This window comes from Sinocyclocheilus grahami, unplaced genomic scaffold, assembly GCF_001515645.1.
Source record: "Sinocyclocheilus grahami isolate Dianchi unplaced genomic scaffold, SAMN03320097.WGS_v1.1 scaffold466.1, whole genome shotgun sequence".
In the NCBI taxonomy this organism is placed as follows: domain Eukaryota; kingdom Metazoa; phylum Chordata; class Actinopteri; order Cypriniformes; family Cyprinidae; genus Sinocyclocheilus; species Sinocyclocheilus grahami.
Window position 1 is genome coordinate 1721333 of NW_015505645.1, and position 17725 is coordinate 1739057.

General features: G+C 37.4%; 1 protein-coding gene across 1 annotated transcript in view; it reads left to right on the forward strand.

Annotated features, from left to right (window-relative positions):
- Window positions 1–17725, forward strand: part of adgrb3 (adhesion G protein-coupled receptor B3) — a 205243-nt gene that overhangs the window by 179198 nt on the left and 8320 nt on the right. The window contains exons 19-25 of the mRNA XM_016235403.1: window positions 9766–9916; window positions 11745–11814; window positions 12170–12236; window positions 12703–12788; window positions 14128–14226; window positions 15949–16120; window positions 17275–17370. Of these exons, the coding sequence (XP_016090889.1) occupies window positions 9766–9916; window positions 11745–11814; window positions 12170–12236; window positions 12703–12788; window positions 14128–14226; window positions 15949–16120; window positions 17275–17370 (741 nt within the window). The remainder of the gene's footprint in view (window positions 1–9765; window positions 9917–11744; window positions 11815–12169; window positions 12237–12702; window positions 12789–14127; window positions 14227–15948; window positions 16121–17274; window positions 17371–17725) is intronic.

Genomic DNA, 17725 nt, shown 5'->3' on the forward strand with positions numbered 1-17725 from the left:
ACATACATATTTTTACCTTGCTTGCTTGTCTTATTCTCTCGTAAGGTGCATCGATACACAGAGCAGATGTTCTCCGGAACTCTTCCACTCTCACGGGTTCATCCCCGGGCAAAACTCGCAGCGCTGCCCCGTGGGTTCCGTGTCTTCCTCGGATGCGAGCGGCACGGCGCGACACAACAAAAGACAATATAGAACCCATTATAATCGGCGATACTATCTACAATGGATGCGGACAGTAAACTGATGCCCCGGTATATTTCTGATGTAGAGAAGTACTACAAACGCTCGCGCTGTTTCTGACACGAAGGGCAAACGTATTTGCCAATCATTACAAGCGATGTAACACCACGTCCAGTATAGTCTGTCCCAAGCTGTTGCGGCGTTGTAGACACGGTGCAGGGCAAATCTTGTCAATCCAAATGTAAGAAATTAGGAAAATAAAACAACCTCAATGGAATAGCGCCACAGAGGCCATGACGGCAAATACAGTAGTATACAGCAATTTAAAAAAATACAGGAACTCTCTGTATGTGGAGTTTGACGTCACAGAAAATTCCCATGATCCAAAGGGTATTACAGTTACTTACTGTAAAGTGAATAACTAGAGGTGCTCCGATCAGGATTTTTGAGGCCAATTGCCGATCACAGAAAGCAGTATCTGCCGATACCGATCACCTATACCGATCTTTTTAAAGCCTTCTTTTTATCATTTATAACTATGTATAGTGATACTCCAATCAGGATTTTTAGACATTTATTCAGGGCCCGAATTTCATTTTTGAAAATGGGGGGAATTCCCCTCTTAGGTGACTCTTGTGAGAGGGGGAAGCAGCACAGACCGTGCTTTCACAGAAGAGTCCGCTACTGATCCGTGGCTGTTTACCACAAGCACAACATTTATCCATTAGTTTGATTTCAAATCCAAAATTGTTACTGAAAATGCTTTTTCAGCATTGCAATTCTTTTTTTACACAGTACAGTAATACAATCTTTCACATACATGTTTAAACACAATAAATATAAGCAACACATTATTCAATGCATTTTACTTTTGCATTTACTTCTAGATTTATATATTAAGTTGCTCAAGCAAATGGCAAAACATTTAAACTACTTTTCTTACGTTATCACAAACTTAGCATTGACAGAAATAGTCAGCTCTACTGCCTTTCCTTTTTTATTTAAATCTTTATTACAAGCAATCCTGTGGTTCATAAATAACTTTATTTTTCTACCTCCTCGAGTGGCATCTATTATTGCCGTGTTTATCTAAAAGTGCTCTTTCCCTTTAAACCTAGCCAAAAAGCCAAATGTCTTGACTGTGAAACAGAGTAGACTTTAATAATATGCATTTATGGTGTAATTGCTAAATTTTCGTGTCAATCCATGTTCATATTTATTGAAAACAATGCGCTGTTACTTTAATTCAGCGCTTGCAGTGCAGCAATAGACTTGGTGTGGAAACGATCTCTGTACTGCTGAAGACACTCTGCCAGACCGCAACCGTGTGCAGTGAACCCTTTAATCCATTAACATGAGCGCGGAAAAAATACGCACTGCAAACTGATTAATGTGAACCTGGCGTTATGTGTGTGCGCTGCGAGAGTGCATGAGTGCACGGTCTTCAGGAGAGTGCGCGAGCGCTGAATGGTTAAATACTGGCAAGAATTAAAAAGTAATGCAATTTATAAACTTTAGTGACGATGTGACACTGCCTCGATTGTGCAAGTGACAATTCCTGTGTCAACTCTGCAGCTCGCTTATAGACAGACGCGATGTAAAGCCATTTGCGTATTTTGAGAGAGAGAGAGAGAGCGCGCGGTGATTCACTCACGCTGTTTGTGAAATTACGTCTCACACGAGGTTTTCAATTTACTTTAAAAGTAATTTTTTTTATTTTTAACACTGTTGCCAGTAAGTTACTGTAATTAAGATTTACAGTAGAAAACTGTACCGGTTTACAGTAAATTACTATAAAAAAATCTAATTCATCAGTATACTACTGTAGTTAATTAATTGAATTAATTGGCCTCACCCTCACATATATGAATCCCAGCAGCACACAACAGCATCGGCCCTTTGACATCGTCGCGCGCCTCCCTTTACGTCTGCTATGTTGTACTTTACTGTTCTCCTGAACTTCCTCTGTTGCCATGGATACAGACACAGTGGGCTCAATATCTCCCAGCAATTTGTCTTTGTAAAGGGCAGTGTGTACTCAGGATTTCAGCTGAGGCTGTGTGCCACCCCCTCCACTTCCTCTGCTGCCCAGCTCTCCAGGCAAACCCACACGCATACAAATATAGTACATTTGGTACTTAAAGATACAAGTCAAATTCCCACTCAGGTTAGGTGCTTTTGGTGTCATATGCCTTCAATTACCTTCAAATGTGATCTGAATGCATCTTGTTGCTCTGTCTGATGTTATCTACATTAGCAGTCAAAATATTTTTTTAATGTTTGCAAATTAAGTTTCTTATGTTCACCAAGGCTGCATTTTTTATATAAAAAATACAGTAAAAATAGTGATATTTTGAACATTACAGTTTAAAATCCCTGTTTTCTGTTTAATCTATTTAAAAAATTTAATTTATTCCTGTGATGGCAAAGCTGAATTTTCATCAGCCATTACTCTAGTCTTTAGTGACAGTTTTCTACTGTCCATTTGTGTTGGCTGCCGCTTTTGCTTGCCCATTAACCAGCAGTAATAAACACAGCCTAAACAGTGTCAATTGGTACTATATTTATAGTAGTTAATTTATGCTCTGTGTGGCATAAGTGTTTCTTCATCAGTCATTAGCAGTGGCCCATATGGTCGTGAGGTCCTGCAGTGACATGCATGTGCCATGAGCCTCATCACCTCCCATCTCATTTGCTAAGCAGCTAGCATTAGGCAGGAAATAGAATGAAATGCATCCAATGCCTAGAAATGATAAAGGTTTCGATTGGTATTACTACATGTATTTAGATCTTCATTGTCTCTGAAAATGTGGTGTTGAGATCCAGTTGTAAGTGTCTTAAAGTATCTACCTCTAATTAGGGATGTAACGTAGGCCTGTCACGATAACATCTTTTTGTTGTGTGATATATTGCCCCAGAAATAATTGGATGTTGCATTTTTTAAATTTGAACTAGCACCACGTTATGTTTGAGAAGCTGCAAAAGACACAGGCGCAAGTGGAATGTACAAAACATAGTAACATACATTTTTTAACGTAAATATAATGGGCGATATATTGCGTCACCAACAATTATTGAGGTCATGTACATATATTGAGCGATAAGTCGATATATTGATTATTGCGACAGCCCTAGTGTAACGTTTACCGGTTTGACGATAAATCATGATAAAATTCCCCACAGTTAGTATTACCGTTTCATCTTTTAATTATCATTAAAACCGTATTAGATAAACGTGATTTTAACAACTCGCGATAAATAAGTAATGTCCAGCATAAAGCACAGTTTTAAGTAACGGTCTCACGTGTGCACAGCATGCAGAGTAATTTAGTTTTGAGTGAAAACAGGGCGGAAAAGCTGGGAGGTTTTAAAAGAGTGCTAAGGGAATTATACAAATGAATATATGAATGAATTAAATATGAATGTACCTCTGAAGGTTCTGACTGTCTTCAGAAACGATTCGATAGCATTTTGTTTTCATCGTCGATCCATGTAATACCTAAAGGAAGTGTTCTTAATCGCAATACTGCTTTGTCCACGGAGGTTACGGGAAGCAGCTTTTCCATAAGCGCCACCTAGTGTCAGCGAGTGGATTTACAGAGACTTATATTTACATTCAGCCTGTGTGCAGTTTCTGTCTGGCCAAAAATGGACCGAATTTGCATGCCCTGCTGTAAATTTTGACTGGTTGATGAAAAACAAGCTTATATGGATTCTACACATTTAAACAATTCAGATAAGTTATCTAGAATTATTTATGGAGCAGATAAAATACATATAATCATTTATTAATCAATTATCATTTTGACATATCTTTTCTTTATTTAAAGGCTGAAATGTGAGGTTTACCTTTTTATGAAACTTTTTCAATGCTTTATTTGAACATTTACATTAGATATTTCAACATGCTAGTTGAACAAGTTGTCATTTAAAATCCGAACATCATTGGTAACGTTATTGTTTTAGTGATTATGCAAACATAATCACTTGTTGATTTTTAAATATAAAACTTGGTGAAGTGATTTATGTTTCTGTACTTTTTGAACATCTCCAGCACATTTTAACAATACCGTGATAATACTGATAACCGTGATAATTTTGGTCACTATAATCGTGATAAGAAATTTTCATACCGTTACATCCCTACCTCTAATTAAAGTATATCCAAACAGAGATGTGTTCATGTAAGTGTGAACATTTTGTTGCATTTAGCACACACTTACTGAGGCTGCATTTATTTGAACAAAAATACAGTAAAAGCAGTAATATTCTGAAATAGTATTACCATTTAAAATAGCTGCTTTTTATTTTAATGTATTTTAAAATGGGATTTATTCCTGTGATGACAAAGCTGATTTTTCAGCAGCCATTAATCCAGTCACATGATCCTTCAGAAATCATAATAATGATTATATGCTGATTTGGCGTTCAAGAAACATTTCTTATTTTTATCAGTTTTTATTTTTGCCACAAATATCTTTATTGTCTGTCTCTTTTGATTAATTGAATGCATCTTTGCTAAATAAAAGTATTAATTTATTTTTTAAGAAGTCTTAATGACCCCAAGTTTTAGAACAGTAGTATATCAATAAAAAAATTACCCAAAAAAGCCCCAAAAGTTGTAGAGATTGTAAAGATTTATAGTAATTGTAGAGCTGGGGTTCTGTCTGAATGAATCAGTCTGAATGAACAATATAATGGCTTTAATGGGAAAAGACTTAATTAAAAAAGTAAGCAAACAACAGTTAGATATAACCACCTTGTTATGTCAAAATAAGACCTGAAATTGCGTGGGTATAAAAGGAGAGCGCGTGCAAACGCACATCAGTTTTTCTCTGAGGAGCCGAGACTACGTGTCCCGGCCGTACAGCGGTGGTACAGCATCTGTGGCGATGGGACGTAACGTCTCCGTTCCCTCCTTCAGGGAACGAGGGTTACACAAGTAACCGAGACGTTCCCTTTCAGTCAGTCACGTTCTACGTTACGTCAGTCGTGACTGACGAATTGGGATCCGTATGAAAACGCCACTATTGCTGACCCCCTCCAGTGCCCTGCGGAAGCCGGCAAGTCCCCCCACACCAGCTGGGGCGGAAGATAGGACAGCGGCTAGGCAGAGGTGTCCGCACTGCTGTTCCAAATGTGACTGGGACATGAATTGACATTAGATTTAAAAAAAAAAAGAACTGTAAGGACTTTGCCTCCTCATTTCAGAACACCACTGTTGTATAGATTGATTGATAGAGATGACACAGTGGTGTTGGCAATTTACTTTTTTCTTTTACAGTGTTATGTAAACAAAGGCTACAGTGAAAGTAGGCCATAATGCCCTTCTAATTCTAGAAGTCAAGTAACAGTGCATGTAAAAGAGAACATTGGTCCAGGAGGTCGTCTGGTTTAGACGCTCACTGGCTGTGAACTTCAAACTGAATCTCTCAGACGTTGTATGTATGAGCTCATGAAAGCTGCTTTACTGAGGAATTGTGGCAGCGTGAGAGAGCTCATCAGCATCAGGTGTCCCATCGCATGCTGCCAGCTGATCCATTTTCACAGCATTCGTCCTGGCCGCATCAGGTGGACTGGGAGCAGGTGGAAGCAGGGACTTCATTATGTCCTGTCCAGCTAGTCTCTGGCTGATGTCAGCTATGCTTCCAACTCTTTTCTCTGCCATGAGCATCCAGGTTCTCCCTCTGTCAGATTCACTTGTCGGCGGCTAGCCGGTGGGTGGATTTGTCTCCAAATTCACCACCCTTAATGTGTTTTAACAAAGTACGATTTCTAAAATTTCTAAAGTGAGTTGATAAATTTTATGCTCTTCTCTAAAATATGGAAATGTGACAAGTGTCATGAAACATTCATTTGTCAAATGTGGTGGGAACCCCGGTTTTAAAAGAGAGGCGTTTTTGTCACATGCTGATCAACCCAGTCTTAAAGGATTTGCATGGAACACATTGACTGCCAAATTCAGTGAGGAAGATACTCGTTTGGTGAGAAAGATGGTAATATTTTGTGGTTTTGGTGCTGAAGGCATTTGCTCACTGTTGTTGACAAAGTGTTGAGAATGTCCGGAGCACATATGTTCTAATTGCAGCGGGATTTCCTAGATTTGGATTTAGAAGCATGAGATGTTGTTCGGGGTGGGTTGTATGACACAGTATGAATAAATTGATATAGATAGATAGATAGATAGATAGATAGATAGATAGATAGATAGATAGATAGATAGATAGACTACCATTGAAAACTTTTGGCTAGAAAATACAGCAAAAACAGTTATATTGTGAAATATTACAAATTAAAGTAACTGTTTTCTATTTTAATATGTTTTAAAATGTGATTTATTCCTGTGATGGCAAAGCTGAATTTGCAGCAGTAATTACTCCATTCTTCAGTGTCTCATGAGCCTTCAGAAATCATAATAATAACCTGATTTGCTGCTCAAGAAACATTTCTTATCATTATCAATGTTGAAAACAGTTATGATGCTTAAAGGGGTCCTATTATGCTCTTTTACAAAGTCTTGATTTTGTTTTGGGGGTGTACTAGAACATGCTCTCATGCTTAGAGGTTCGAAAAACGCATTATTTTTCACATAATTTACATTATTAAAATACCTTTCTCCCCATCCTGGCACAAACGGCTCGATTAGTTCCAGCTTTGATGAAGGTCCGCCTTCCGAAAAACAAAATGTGTTGTGATTGGTTAGCTGTCCCAGGGCGTTTGTCGAACAGCTTAGACGGTGTTTCAGTACTGCCACGCCCCCTTGCTCCGTCTTTCAACAAAAGCTATTGGCGAATCCGGGACTTCTCGCTCGTGATGTGGAAGCTGTCCTCAGTAAAATGTGCAGCACACAATAGCAAATTGGGGTTATAATGCTCAGGAACAGAGTTAAAAAGTAAATTGCAACCACTGTTTCCTGACATCATCCGCTTTCAGAAGCCCAAACAAAGACGTTTGTATACAGAGGTAAAAAAACAGCGTTTCAGGCGGTCGCAAACCGGACGACCATTGCTCCCTACTCCCTGAGCAGGGGAAATCCGTTGAAGTTTACTTCACTTCGGAATATTCATTTACAGATTTGTGCTGCGCCGCTGCGTCTTCACACACATACGAAACTTACTAGAGAAGCGTGAAGTGGGACATAATATACCTCTGTAAATAAATACAATTTAAATTCACGTCTCGCACACTTAAATGCCCTTTGTATGGAGTCATCATACATCATACATGATTCCTTCGAACTGGAATCATGGCGGAATATCCGGTAATGTCCACTTCGCAGGGCACTTACAGTCAAATATAACAAACGTATGAAGCAATAAGAGAAACATACAAAATGTGCAGAGCTGGGGTACGCGAGGACTGGAAATAAGAACTGCTGTTCTAGACATGCCAAAAATTTGAGGCTACAGCACAGCAGCTCTTCTTCTTCGTCTCGTCTCATGCGCTCACTCAACCAAGCGTTCTGACCACGACCTCGACGAGCACAGGTATATTTGTAGCAATAGCCAAAAATGCATTGTATGGGTCAAAATTATCGATTTTTCTTTTATGCCAAAAAGATATTGTGTAAATTTCCTACCGTAAATATATCAAAATGTATTATCATTAGTAATATGCATTGCTAAGGACTTCATTTGTACTTCGATTTTTTCAATATTCGTTTTTTTTGCACCCTAAGATTACAGATTTTCAAATAGTTGTATCTTGGCCAAATATTGTCCTATCATAACAAAACAAACCATACGTCAATGGAAAGCTTATTTAGTGAAACCCAACCCCCCAAAAAAATTGACCCTTATGACTGGTTTTGTGGTCCAGGGTCACATTTTTTTTTTCCAAAAATATCTTAATTAATATCTTAATATCCCATTATTTTCTGTTTATATTTAGAACTAAATGAAGTCAAATTTTTTAATCCAAACCATACCCACAAGACCACATTTCTACAACACAGTACAGGTCCAAGAATAGGTCGAAAATATAAAATGAACTCTGTTATTACGTGTGCTTCTACCCATGTCGATGTCCATGTGGTCTGTGATATGTGGGAAAAACATCTCGTTAATTGAAACAAAGGATCAGTGAGCATAAGAGCTCCATTAGGAGAAAATATACTACTTACCCAGTTGCTGCGCATTTCCTCTCTTTTAATCATTATGTGTCCTCCCTACGTTTCTTGGAGATTGAAAAGGTGTCTGTTCCACCAAGAGGTGGTGACATTGATACCCTTTTATTAAGACGCGAGTTGTTTTGGATTGTGAGCAAACTTTATCACCCTTGGGGTTAAATGATGAAGCATTATTTAATGTAATGTTGTTAAGTGTTCTTATTGTACATCTAAGTTTATGTTTGATCAAGATGGGATGATATTGTAACTCTGTCAAGAATTGAATTGTCTGATATTGTGACTTTACAAACACGATTAACTTTGCGTTTAAATTGTGTAATATCATCTGTTTGTAATGTTGTAAAGTGTTTTTTATTGGAGCCCTTGTTATTTATGATGTATGAGTTGGTGATTGGTCCACATGTAATGTCGATGACACTCATTGGTTGGGAGTGTATTTAAAAATGTTTTGACTTTAATAGTAGGTACTGTATATGCCTGATGAAGGTCAGTGGATCGAAACGTTGCTTTTGTTAATAAACTTCAATATTTAGCAAGAACTGCTAGTGTTCGGGTTGCATCTTTATATTTTGGACTTGACAGTTTTGTTGGACCTTTTTTCCTACGCACCTCTGGTTTTTTCAGGTGTTTTTCAGGTGAGTTTGTGTTGATTACAACACAGTACATACCATCAAAGCGCCCAGCCCTAAATGATGGTCTAGACAAGTCATTGTTATCTGTCTGCAACTTTGTTGTTTTTCAGTCACAAACTTTTCATGACACCTTGTATGAAAATCAAAGGGAGTAGATGAAATGAGGGATCCATTATTTTGTACCTCAGTGTTTTCAATCATGGTGGTTGCAGTGAGTTTTAGATTTCTTTCTTGTGATTTTAATGAGTGAATATAAGTGCTTTTCATCCAAACTTGCTTTTGTTAATAAACTTCAATATTTAGCAAGAACTGCTAGTGTGCGGGGGTTGCATCTTTATATTTTGGACTTGACAGTTTTGTTGGACCTTTTTTCCTACGCACCTCTGGTTTTTTCAGGTGTTTTTCAGGTGAGTTTGTGTTGATTACAACACAGTACATACCATCAAAGCGCCCAGCCCTAAATGATGGTCTAGACAAGTCATTGTTATCTGTCTGCAACTTTGTTGTTTTTCAGTCACAAACTTTTCATGACACCTTGTATGAAAATCAAAGGGAGTAGATGAAATGAGGGATCCATTATTTTGTACCTCAGTGTTTTCAATCATGGTGGTTGCAGTGAGTTTTAGATTTCTTTCTTGTGATTTTAATGAGTGAATATAAGTGCTTTTCATCCAAACTTTGCCTCAGTCAATGTGATATTCCACTGACAGTCCAAAAAACCCTCATTTAGACTTGTTTTAAATGTTTCATTTAGACTTGTTAGAATGTTTCAAAGTGTTTTATCAGTTCCTTTTCTTTTTCTCTTTCTCTCTGTTAAATGGACAGGGTATATGCACGATGACAACTGCATTTCTGCACTTCTTTTTCCTGGCGTCCTTCTGCTGGGTTTTGACAGAAGCTTGGCAGTCCTATATGGCTGTGACAGGGAATGTTCGGACCAGGCTCATCCGGAAACGCTTCCTCTGCCTGGGATGGGGTGAGTGCTTGGATCTCCATTACACTTACAGTATCTTTACATCTCTCCCTCTTTCTTTCCCTCAGTCTCTATTTCTTCACTAATGTACATTTTTACTGCTCGATCATCATCGTGCAGACGGTATTTACTTCTCAAATGTTGACGATGTGAGTGGGTAATTTTTAAATATAATTTTGTATGTTCCATACCTCCCCAGGGTTTCTTATACAGGACCACTTTATGCACAGATCAAATTGATTACAGAAGAGCTAACACTCATCCCTCCAGTTACCTAGCAACAAACAAGGCTCTCTCTTTCCATCATTGCAGTGTTTTGCTTTTTGCAGAGCAAAAAGACAAGACAGAAGAAGATAGGCAAAGATATGTGAACCGTTTATTAGTTTGGCTATTCTGATAAACACTGATGGTAGATTAATTAAATAATTGGTATCTGTGAAATGTTTCTTGTTCGCATCAGTTGTACAGTGGTTGTTTTTAACAAGACTCAAATTTTAGATCTATATGGTTATGTGCCGATCATAAGTGGTTTGTGTTCAGTATATCAGAGCTTAATGGCGGTGGAATTCATAAGTGACCTCTGCTATCAAATGAACTTGTTGCTCCTGCTTTTGTATCAGTCCATGACTTCATTGCCATAACAACGGTTGCTAACCTTCCAGATCATTATACCTTCGTTAATGTCTACCTCTAGCATGACACGACACAAAAATGATATACAATAAAATATATATATATAATAAAAAAGTTTTTTAAAAAAAGTATATACTGTACACTTTTAATATTGTGATGGCTACATTAACCTGTAGCATTTAAAACTATTTATTTTAGTTTTTTTCCCCCCAAAATAAATTGTATTTAAAATACTTAAAATAATATGTTTTTTTAAATTATATATATATATATATATATATATATATATATATTTAAACTTTGTGTCATTTATTTATTTTATTTGACATCAAGTGTATGCCGTGCCTCCAAGCTTTCGTACTCGTTTTGCTAATAAACGTTCTACGTTTCTTATTTATTTGGTTATATATATTATACATGTTTACTTGGCCTATTTCCAGTTTTGTATACCTATTTAAACTTCATGTAAGTTATTTGTTATTTTATATTAGGCATAGCCTGCCCTATAGCATGGTGTATTTGTATTTGTTTTGTTAATAAAAGTTCTATGTTTTATATATAGGCTAAAGGGAGTTTGACGTTGTATTTTGTTGTTGCATTCAAGCAATTGACGCCTAACTGCCGCTAATTCAAAAGTTAAAGTAAAATGCGCACAGCGCTTTCAAGCTATTTAAAAGTGACGGAAAGCGAGGAAAAGATGGAAAATTCAAACGAACAATTGCTTTACGCCGAATTGCCGCTATTTCAAAGTGAAAGTAAAATGTGCACGCCGCTTTTACAAGCTATTTAAAAGCGAAGGAAAGCTAGGGAAAGAGGGAACGCCCCCGCCCCCACGGTGATACCGGTATTACCGGTGTTATCACACGTCGATTAACCAGTGGGAAAATTTCCTCACCGTCACAACCCTAATATATATGCAATTTTATTATATACAATACAATTTATATTTTATACAATTTTATTATAGAAAAATTATATGCATATATTATCACTTTTCAAAGGAATAAAACAGCCAAAAATATCCTATATATCCTTTAGCATCATAGCAGCTGGTTTTGCATGGACAAGCACCACTAGTATTAGTTTCTTTTCATTCTTTACCTCCTACTGGAGCTACTGTACATGTGCTGTGAATGTCTCCAGCCCTGAAGGATTACCCAGTATGTGACCTTTAATCATTCCTATGTCTCTTTTGAAGGATTGCCTGCTTTAGTGGTCGCTATCTCAATGGGATTCACAAAAGCAAAAGGATACGGGACACCTCAGTAGTAAGACAACTTTTTTTTCTTATTTGTTCTTCATGTTTACCCAGAAAACTTAAAAGACCCGCACATGTAAATCTGTCCAATTAAAACAGTAGTATGAAGTAATGAGTCAGAGCCATGAGATTGCAACAGTCCCACCTAGTTCTCCCGAGAATACCTGGATATAAACAGTGTTTTAAATCTCTTTAGAGTTCTTGTTCCAGACTAAAAGTCTCTCATGTGGAACTATGACATATGGCTCCAGATCCCCAGACACTCAAGGACGATACGACTGTGTACTGCCATGCCCCATTAAGTTGATGCCGGATGTTAAATTTTATGCAAGATTTGCTGATATTTGGGTTTTTTGTGTTTGCAGCTGTTGGCTATCTCTGGAAGGTGGTCTTCTCTATGCATTTGTGGGACCTGCTGCTGTAGTGGTGCTGGTAATTTTACACTTTGTTTATTTACAGTCATTTACCAGTCTTAACTACACACACCAGTGCCTTTATAATGTTTTATGTCATTTACTGGACTAGTCTGCCGTGCCAACATTGAAATAGAAAATTGCCTCACTCCATCGTAGTACGGTTTGAAGATTGTGACCCCAGTCATTTATATGCACCATTAAACAGTTTGTTTCTAGGCTGAATCAAGATGTAATAGTGGCACAGATTCACACTACCATGCATCTACACAATACAAAACAGTAGATTTATATCTATATTGTTGCATTTTTAAAGTCTAGCTTGTAAAATTCTCAAGTGCATTGGAAAGCACTTTCATTTTTTTATGTTCAAAGAAAGCTTTAACATTTAGTCATTACTAAAGACAGTGCTTGAGCCATATTGTTAATATACTGCAGTTTGATGATATCAGGCCCTGACGGTGTTACTGTATGTGTGGTTACAGGTTAACATGGTGATTGGTATTCTAGTGTTTAATAAACTGGTTTCGAGAGATGGGATCCTGGATAAGAAACTAAAACACAGAGCAGGGTAAGTGTCAACTAGCTACATCACACAAACATATATGTGAAAAATATCAAACTCATAAATTCTGTTCCAAAATCTATGTCTTGGGTTCACAAGATGCTCCGGTGTCCTGACAATTTACAAAAAATTTAAATATGTTTACATGTTATTTACTGCCTCTGGTATCATTTGTTGTCAAAAAGGAAACCTGTTTCTTAGAAATGGGAAGTTAGTTGGCTGACATTTTCATTCTAAAATGTCTTTTAGCAAATAATATTGTAACGTGTCTTGTTGACAATTTGGACAGCTTGCAATAACTTGTTGCTGCTTTCTGTCATCCTGTCAGTTAGCAAGATTGCTAAGGCGAAGAGATGAAGAAGCACACCTACACTACGGTTCAAAAGTTTGGGATCAGTAAGATTTTTAATACTTTCATTCAGCAAGGATGCATTAAATATAACAAAAGTGACAGTAAATACATTTAAAAAAAATGTTCAAATAAATGCTGTTCTTTTGTACTGTCTATTAATCAAAGAATCCTGAAAAAAAACTGTTTCTGCAAAAACATTCAGCCGCACACCTGTTATCAGCTGCAATAAGAAATGTTTCTTGAGCCGCTGAAAATTCTAATTTCCCATTCCAATAATAAATTCAATTTTAAAATATATTAAAACTAGTTTTTTTCTCATATATTACAGTGAATAATATTTCACATTATTGCTGCTTTTACTTTTTTGATAACACAAATTCAGCCTTGGTGAGCATAAGAGACTTCTTTCAAAAACTTTTAAAAACCTTACTGATCCCAAACATTTGAACTGTGATGTATTTTATCACACAAATTCAAGATGTTTTGCTAATAAAAACCTATTCACCATAACCTAATAAAACTACTAATTTGCCCAATATTTGTGTGTGCTAAATATGTTGTATGCTTATTAGAGTATTTTGTTGTTTTCTTATAACATGCTAACACCAAACTGTATTGGAATCAACTGTGAGCTTCAAGCTAAACTTCTTTAAAAAATAGTTGCCTATGTTGACAGAAGACTGCAGACCTCATTAGGTCTGGGAACAGAGCTAAAGTGTCAGCGCATGACAAAACTGCAGAAACAGGAAGCCTCATCCCAAATTTACGTTAGTTGAGCCAATAGAGTTATTTCCATCTCAGTCCAGTTGCTCAAACTAACAGATTACAATTCTGGTGCTACTAAAGGTGCAGAAATTACACACGTCATCTTTGATGACGTCCACAAAGGGCTGTATCTCCTAGTGAAACATCCACCACCTCTGCTTTGGTACAATCAGACCACCATGTAAATACATTCCCTTTGTGTTGTCTGGTTATTTGGCTGTTCTGCAGGCAGATGAGCGAGCCCCATACAGGATTAACTTTAAAATGTGCCAAATGTGGTGTCGTCTCAACTACTGCTTTATCAGCAACAGCGGCCAGCAACGCCATGTAAGTGCCCACCGATGCCTCAGTAGATCGATTATGCTGATTAAGCTGCATGCAAGAGTGTGCGTGTGACTTTATACGTGTGTGTCCTTTCCCTTGCCTCGGGGAAGGAGATTTGTGGAGGTGTTAAATTAACAGCTGGCTCTTCTTCTTTGTCTGTAATATGTCGACACACTCTATTGGAACAATGTATTGGTTGTTGTGTGCTCCTGGACTCATTTATGTGCTGATGACAATTTAGGACAATTTGGGCATGTGCATGCTTTCATCTGGAATGAAACTGGCAACCAGAGTACCCCTATCTCGTCTTCATCATATGTGTTCTTTAGAGCTCAACGGTAGTCTTCTGTAAAGTAAAAATACCCATCATTTTCTCCATAGAGAAAGCTATATTTTACAATGCCATATAAACCTTTCTAGACAGACCTACCGTGAGATCGTCTCGGTTACGCATGTAACCCTCGTTCCCTGAAGGAGGGAACGGAGACGTCACGTCGGAGGACCGGCGAAATTGGGATCTCGCTTAGAGGGACCAATCTACTTCGAGTGTAAACTAAATGAGCCAATGCACATTGGCATGCGATTATTGCATCCAGCTGCTGCTGATCACAGCGTGAGTATAAGTAGGCAGCAGGTGCAGCGCATATTCAGGTTTTCGCTGAGGAGCCGAGCCGGTGACCCGGCCGCTCAGCGATGGTACAGGAGCTGTGGCGACGGGACGTGACGTCTCCGTTCCCTCCTTCAGGGAACGAGGGTTACATACGTAACCGAGACGTTCCCTTTCAGTCGGTCACTCTCGACGTCACGTCGGAGGACCGACGAAATTGGGATCCTACCAAAGGGCCACAGCTACTGCCCCTTCCAGTGTCCTGTGGAAGCCACCTGCGCCCCTATTTTTTGGCGTCCCAATTTCGTCGGTCCTTTTTCGGACCGTGGTTCAATTTTATTTTATTATGATTATAATGATATATGATATATATATATGATGAATTATTGCAATAAAATATAATAAAATTAATAATTATTTTATACTTGTAGTCAATGACTAGCATATTTGATAATTTTATTTATTTTATTATTGCAATAAAATAGTAGTAGTAGTAATAATTACAACAATAATAATAATAAATGTTGTATTTTATATCTGTAGTCATTGACTAGTATATTTATGCAATAAAATGTAGCAGTAATAATAATAATAATAATAATAATAAAGAAGCATATTGTATTTTATACCATGGTCTGTCTGAATACTTGATTCTGATTGGCTGGCATTAAAAAATTATGTTTTTTATTATGTAATTTATTACGTTTAATGCACAGGTAGTTCCAAATCAGTTTAATCATCATTCTATATTAATGTGTTGCTTTCATCGATGCACACAAACACACACATCACTCGCACAGAGAGATAGAGAGAGATCTGAGATCGCGCTGCGCACACAGAAATATTCAGGAGTATAGAAACCTATTGTCAACGCTGCCCTGTGACTTTCATTAATAAAATAGCTTAGATACTGGATCGCTGCATTATATTTCTCAAAGACTGTAATGTTGTGATTAATCTCAGAGCTTGATGGTTTGTTCAAGGCTTAGAGCTACTCATTAAAGTTTTTTTTAATGCCTTTGGAGAAAATTAATGGGTAAAAATACTTTTGGGACCAAGGCCAAAAATCCATCTTTTTTTGTTGTTCAGTCCACTATCTCTCTCTCTCTCTGTCTCAGGGCCTCCCTATGGAGTTCCTGTGTCGTTCTCCCTCTATTAGCTCTCACCTGGATGTCTGCAGTGCTGGCCATGACGGACAAACGCTCAATTCTATTCCAGATCCTCTTTGCGGTCTTTGACTCCCTGCAAGGCTTTGTCATAGTCATGGTCCACTGTATCCTCAGAAGAGAGGTAGGGCTGGATCCACTATAATCCCTTACTTTTCTTCTCTTTTCCTTCAGCATTTCAGCAGACTGTCTTTAATTTATTAAAATGCCCAGTTTATTTTACTCCTTGTCCAGTCTTAATTTAAGGGATAAATATGAATATTCTGTTATCATTTACTCACCATCATGTTGTTCCAAACCTGGATGACTTTCTTGCTTCTGTGAAACACAAAAGAAGATATTTTTGACTATACATTTAAAGAAAACCACATTCAGAAGAGTCAAACAAGCCAAACTCATCCTTAAAATCTGCCTGATCTCTGATGATCCCTCTTCCTCTTAAATAACTTTCCTGTTGGACTGACATAACCAAGCCCTGTTATTATAATTTTTTTTAAATCCATCATTTAGAGATCACATCCACTGGTACCCATTCTTGTATGTAACAGCCACTTTCCAGGACCAATTAAAACCAAATCCCTACATGTTTTTACCTCGTTTAACATCTGGTTTCACAGAAGTGGGTTGCAAATGTTTCCTTTAAATAGTAGGATGTCCTTCTTTTTCCCCCTACATGAAACAATCTGGTAATTTCAGTGAACATAAAAAAGAAGGATAAAAGGAATTTGTTGCTATATTTTATTTGGCAGGCTTATGAATTTTTATACACTTTTTTGATAAGAAGTTTACTGAATAGCTGATTCAGCAAAGACGCATTAAATGGATCAAAAGTGACAGTAGAGACATTTATAAGGTTACAAAATATTTCTGTTTCAAATAAATGCTGTTCATCAAAGAATCCTAAAAAAAATGTGTGCACAGTTTTCACAAAAATATTAAGGAGCTCAACTGTTTTCAAAATTGACAGTAATAAGAATTGCTTCTTAAGCAGCAAATCAACATATTAGATTGATTTCTGAAGGATCATGTGACACTGACAACTGGAGTAATGGCTGCTGGATATTCAGCTTTGCCATCACAACAATAACATGCATTTAAAAATATATTAAAATACAAAACAGTCATTTTAAATTCTAAAAATATTTCACAAATCCAGTCTCGCTGAGATTTCTTTCCGACCCCAAACTTTCAAATCCTGAAGCAATGTGCTCTACTGAAATGTTTTGTACAATAGCATATACTTTTGCTTTGCTGAGTGACTAAAATGATGGTTCATAGGTTCAAGATGCCTTCAGATGTCGCCTGAGAAACTGTCAAGACCCCATCAATGCAGATGCAACTGGTACATTTCCCAACGGGCACGCACAGATCATGGTAAGACACTCGCCTCCTGGGACTTCAGTGAAACAAACACTGTACATTCACGAGCTGGAATATGCTGACTTATAAATTAGCTGTGAAATCATTTGTATCCGGCATCTGTGCTATCAAAAGCGTGTCCTCTTGATGGACTTTAATGCAGTGCTTTTTTCCTAGTATGAGTCTTTGTTATACAGTGTTATTGCTTAAACAGTTATGACAGGATAAGTAGAATTGTCTTTGCTTAATAACAGCAAATGTTTTATCCATGTCCTTTGGCTTTCACCTGTCTCAGATGGGACCCATTTGTCATATTTCACATCTGTCTTTCTCATCCTTCACTGGCTTGAGGGAGTAATTGCTGTTAAAA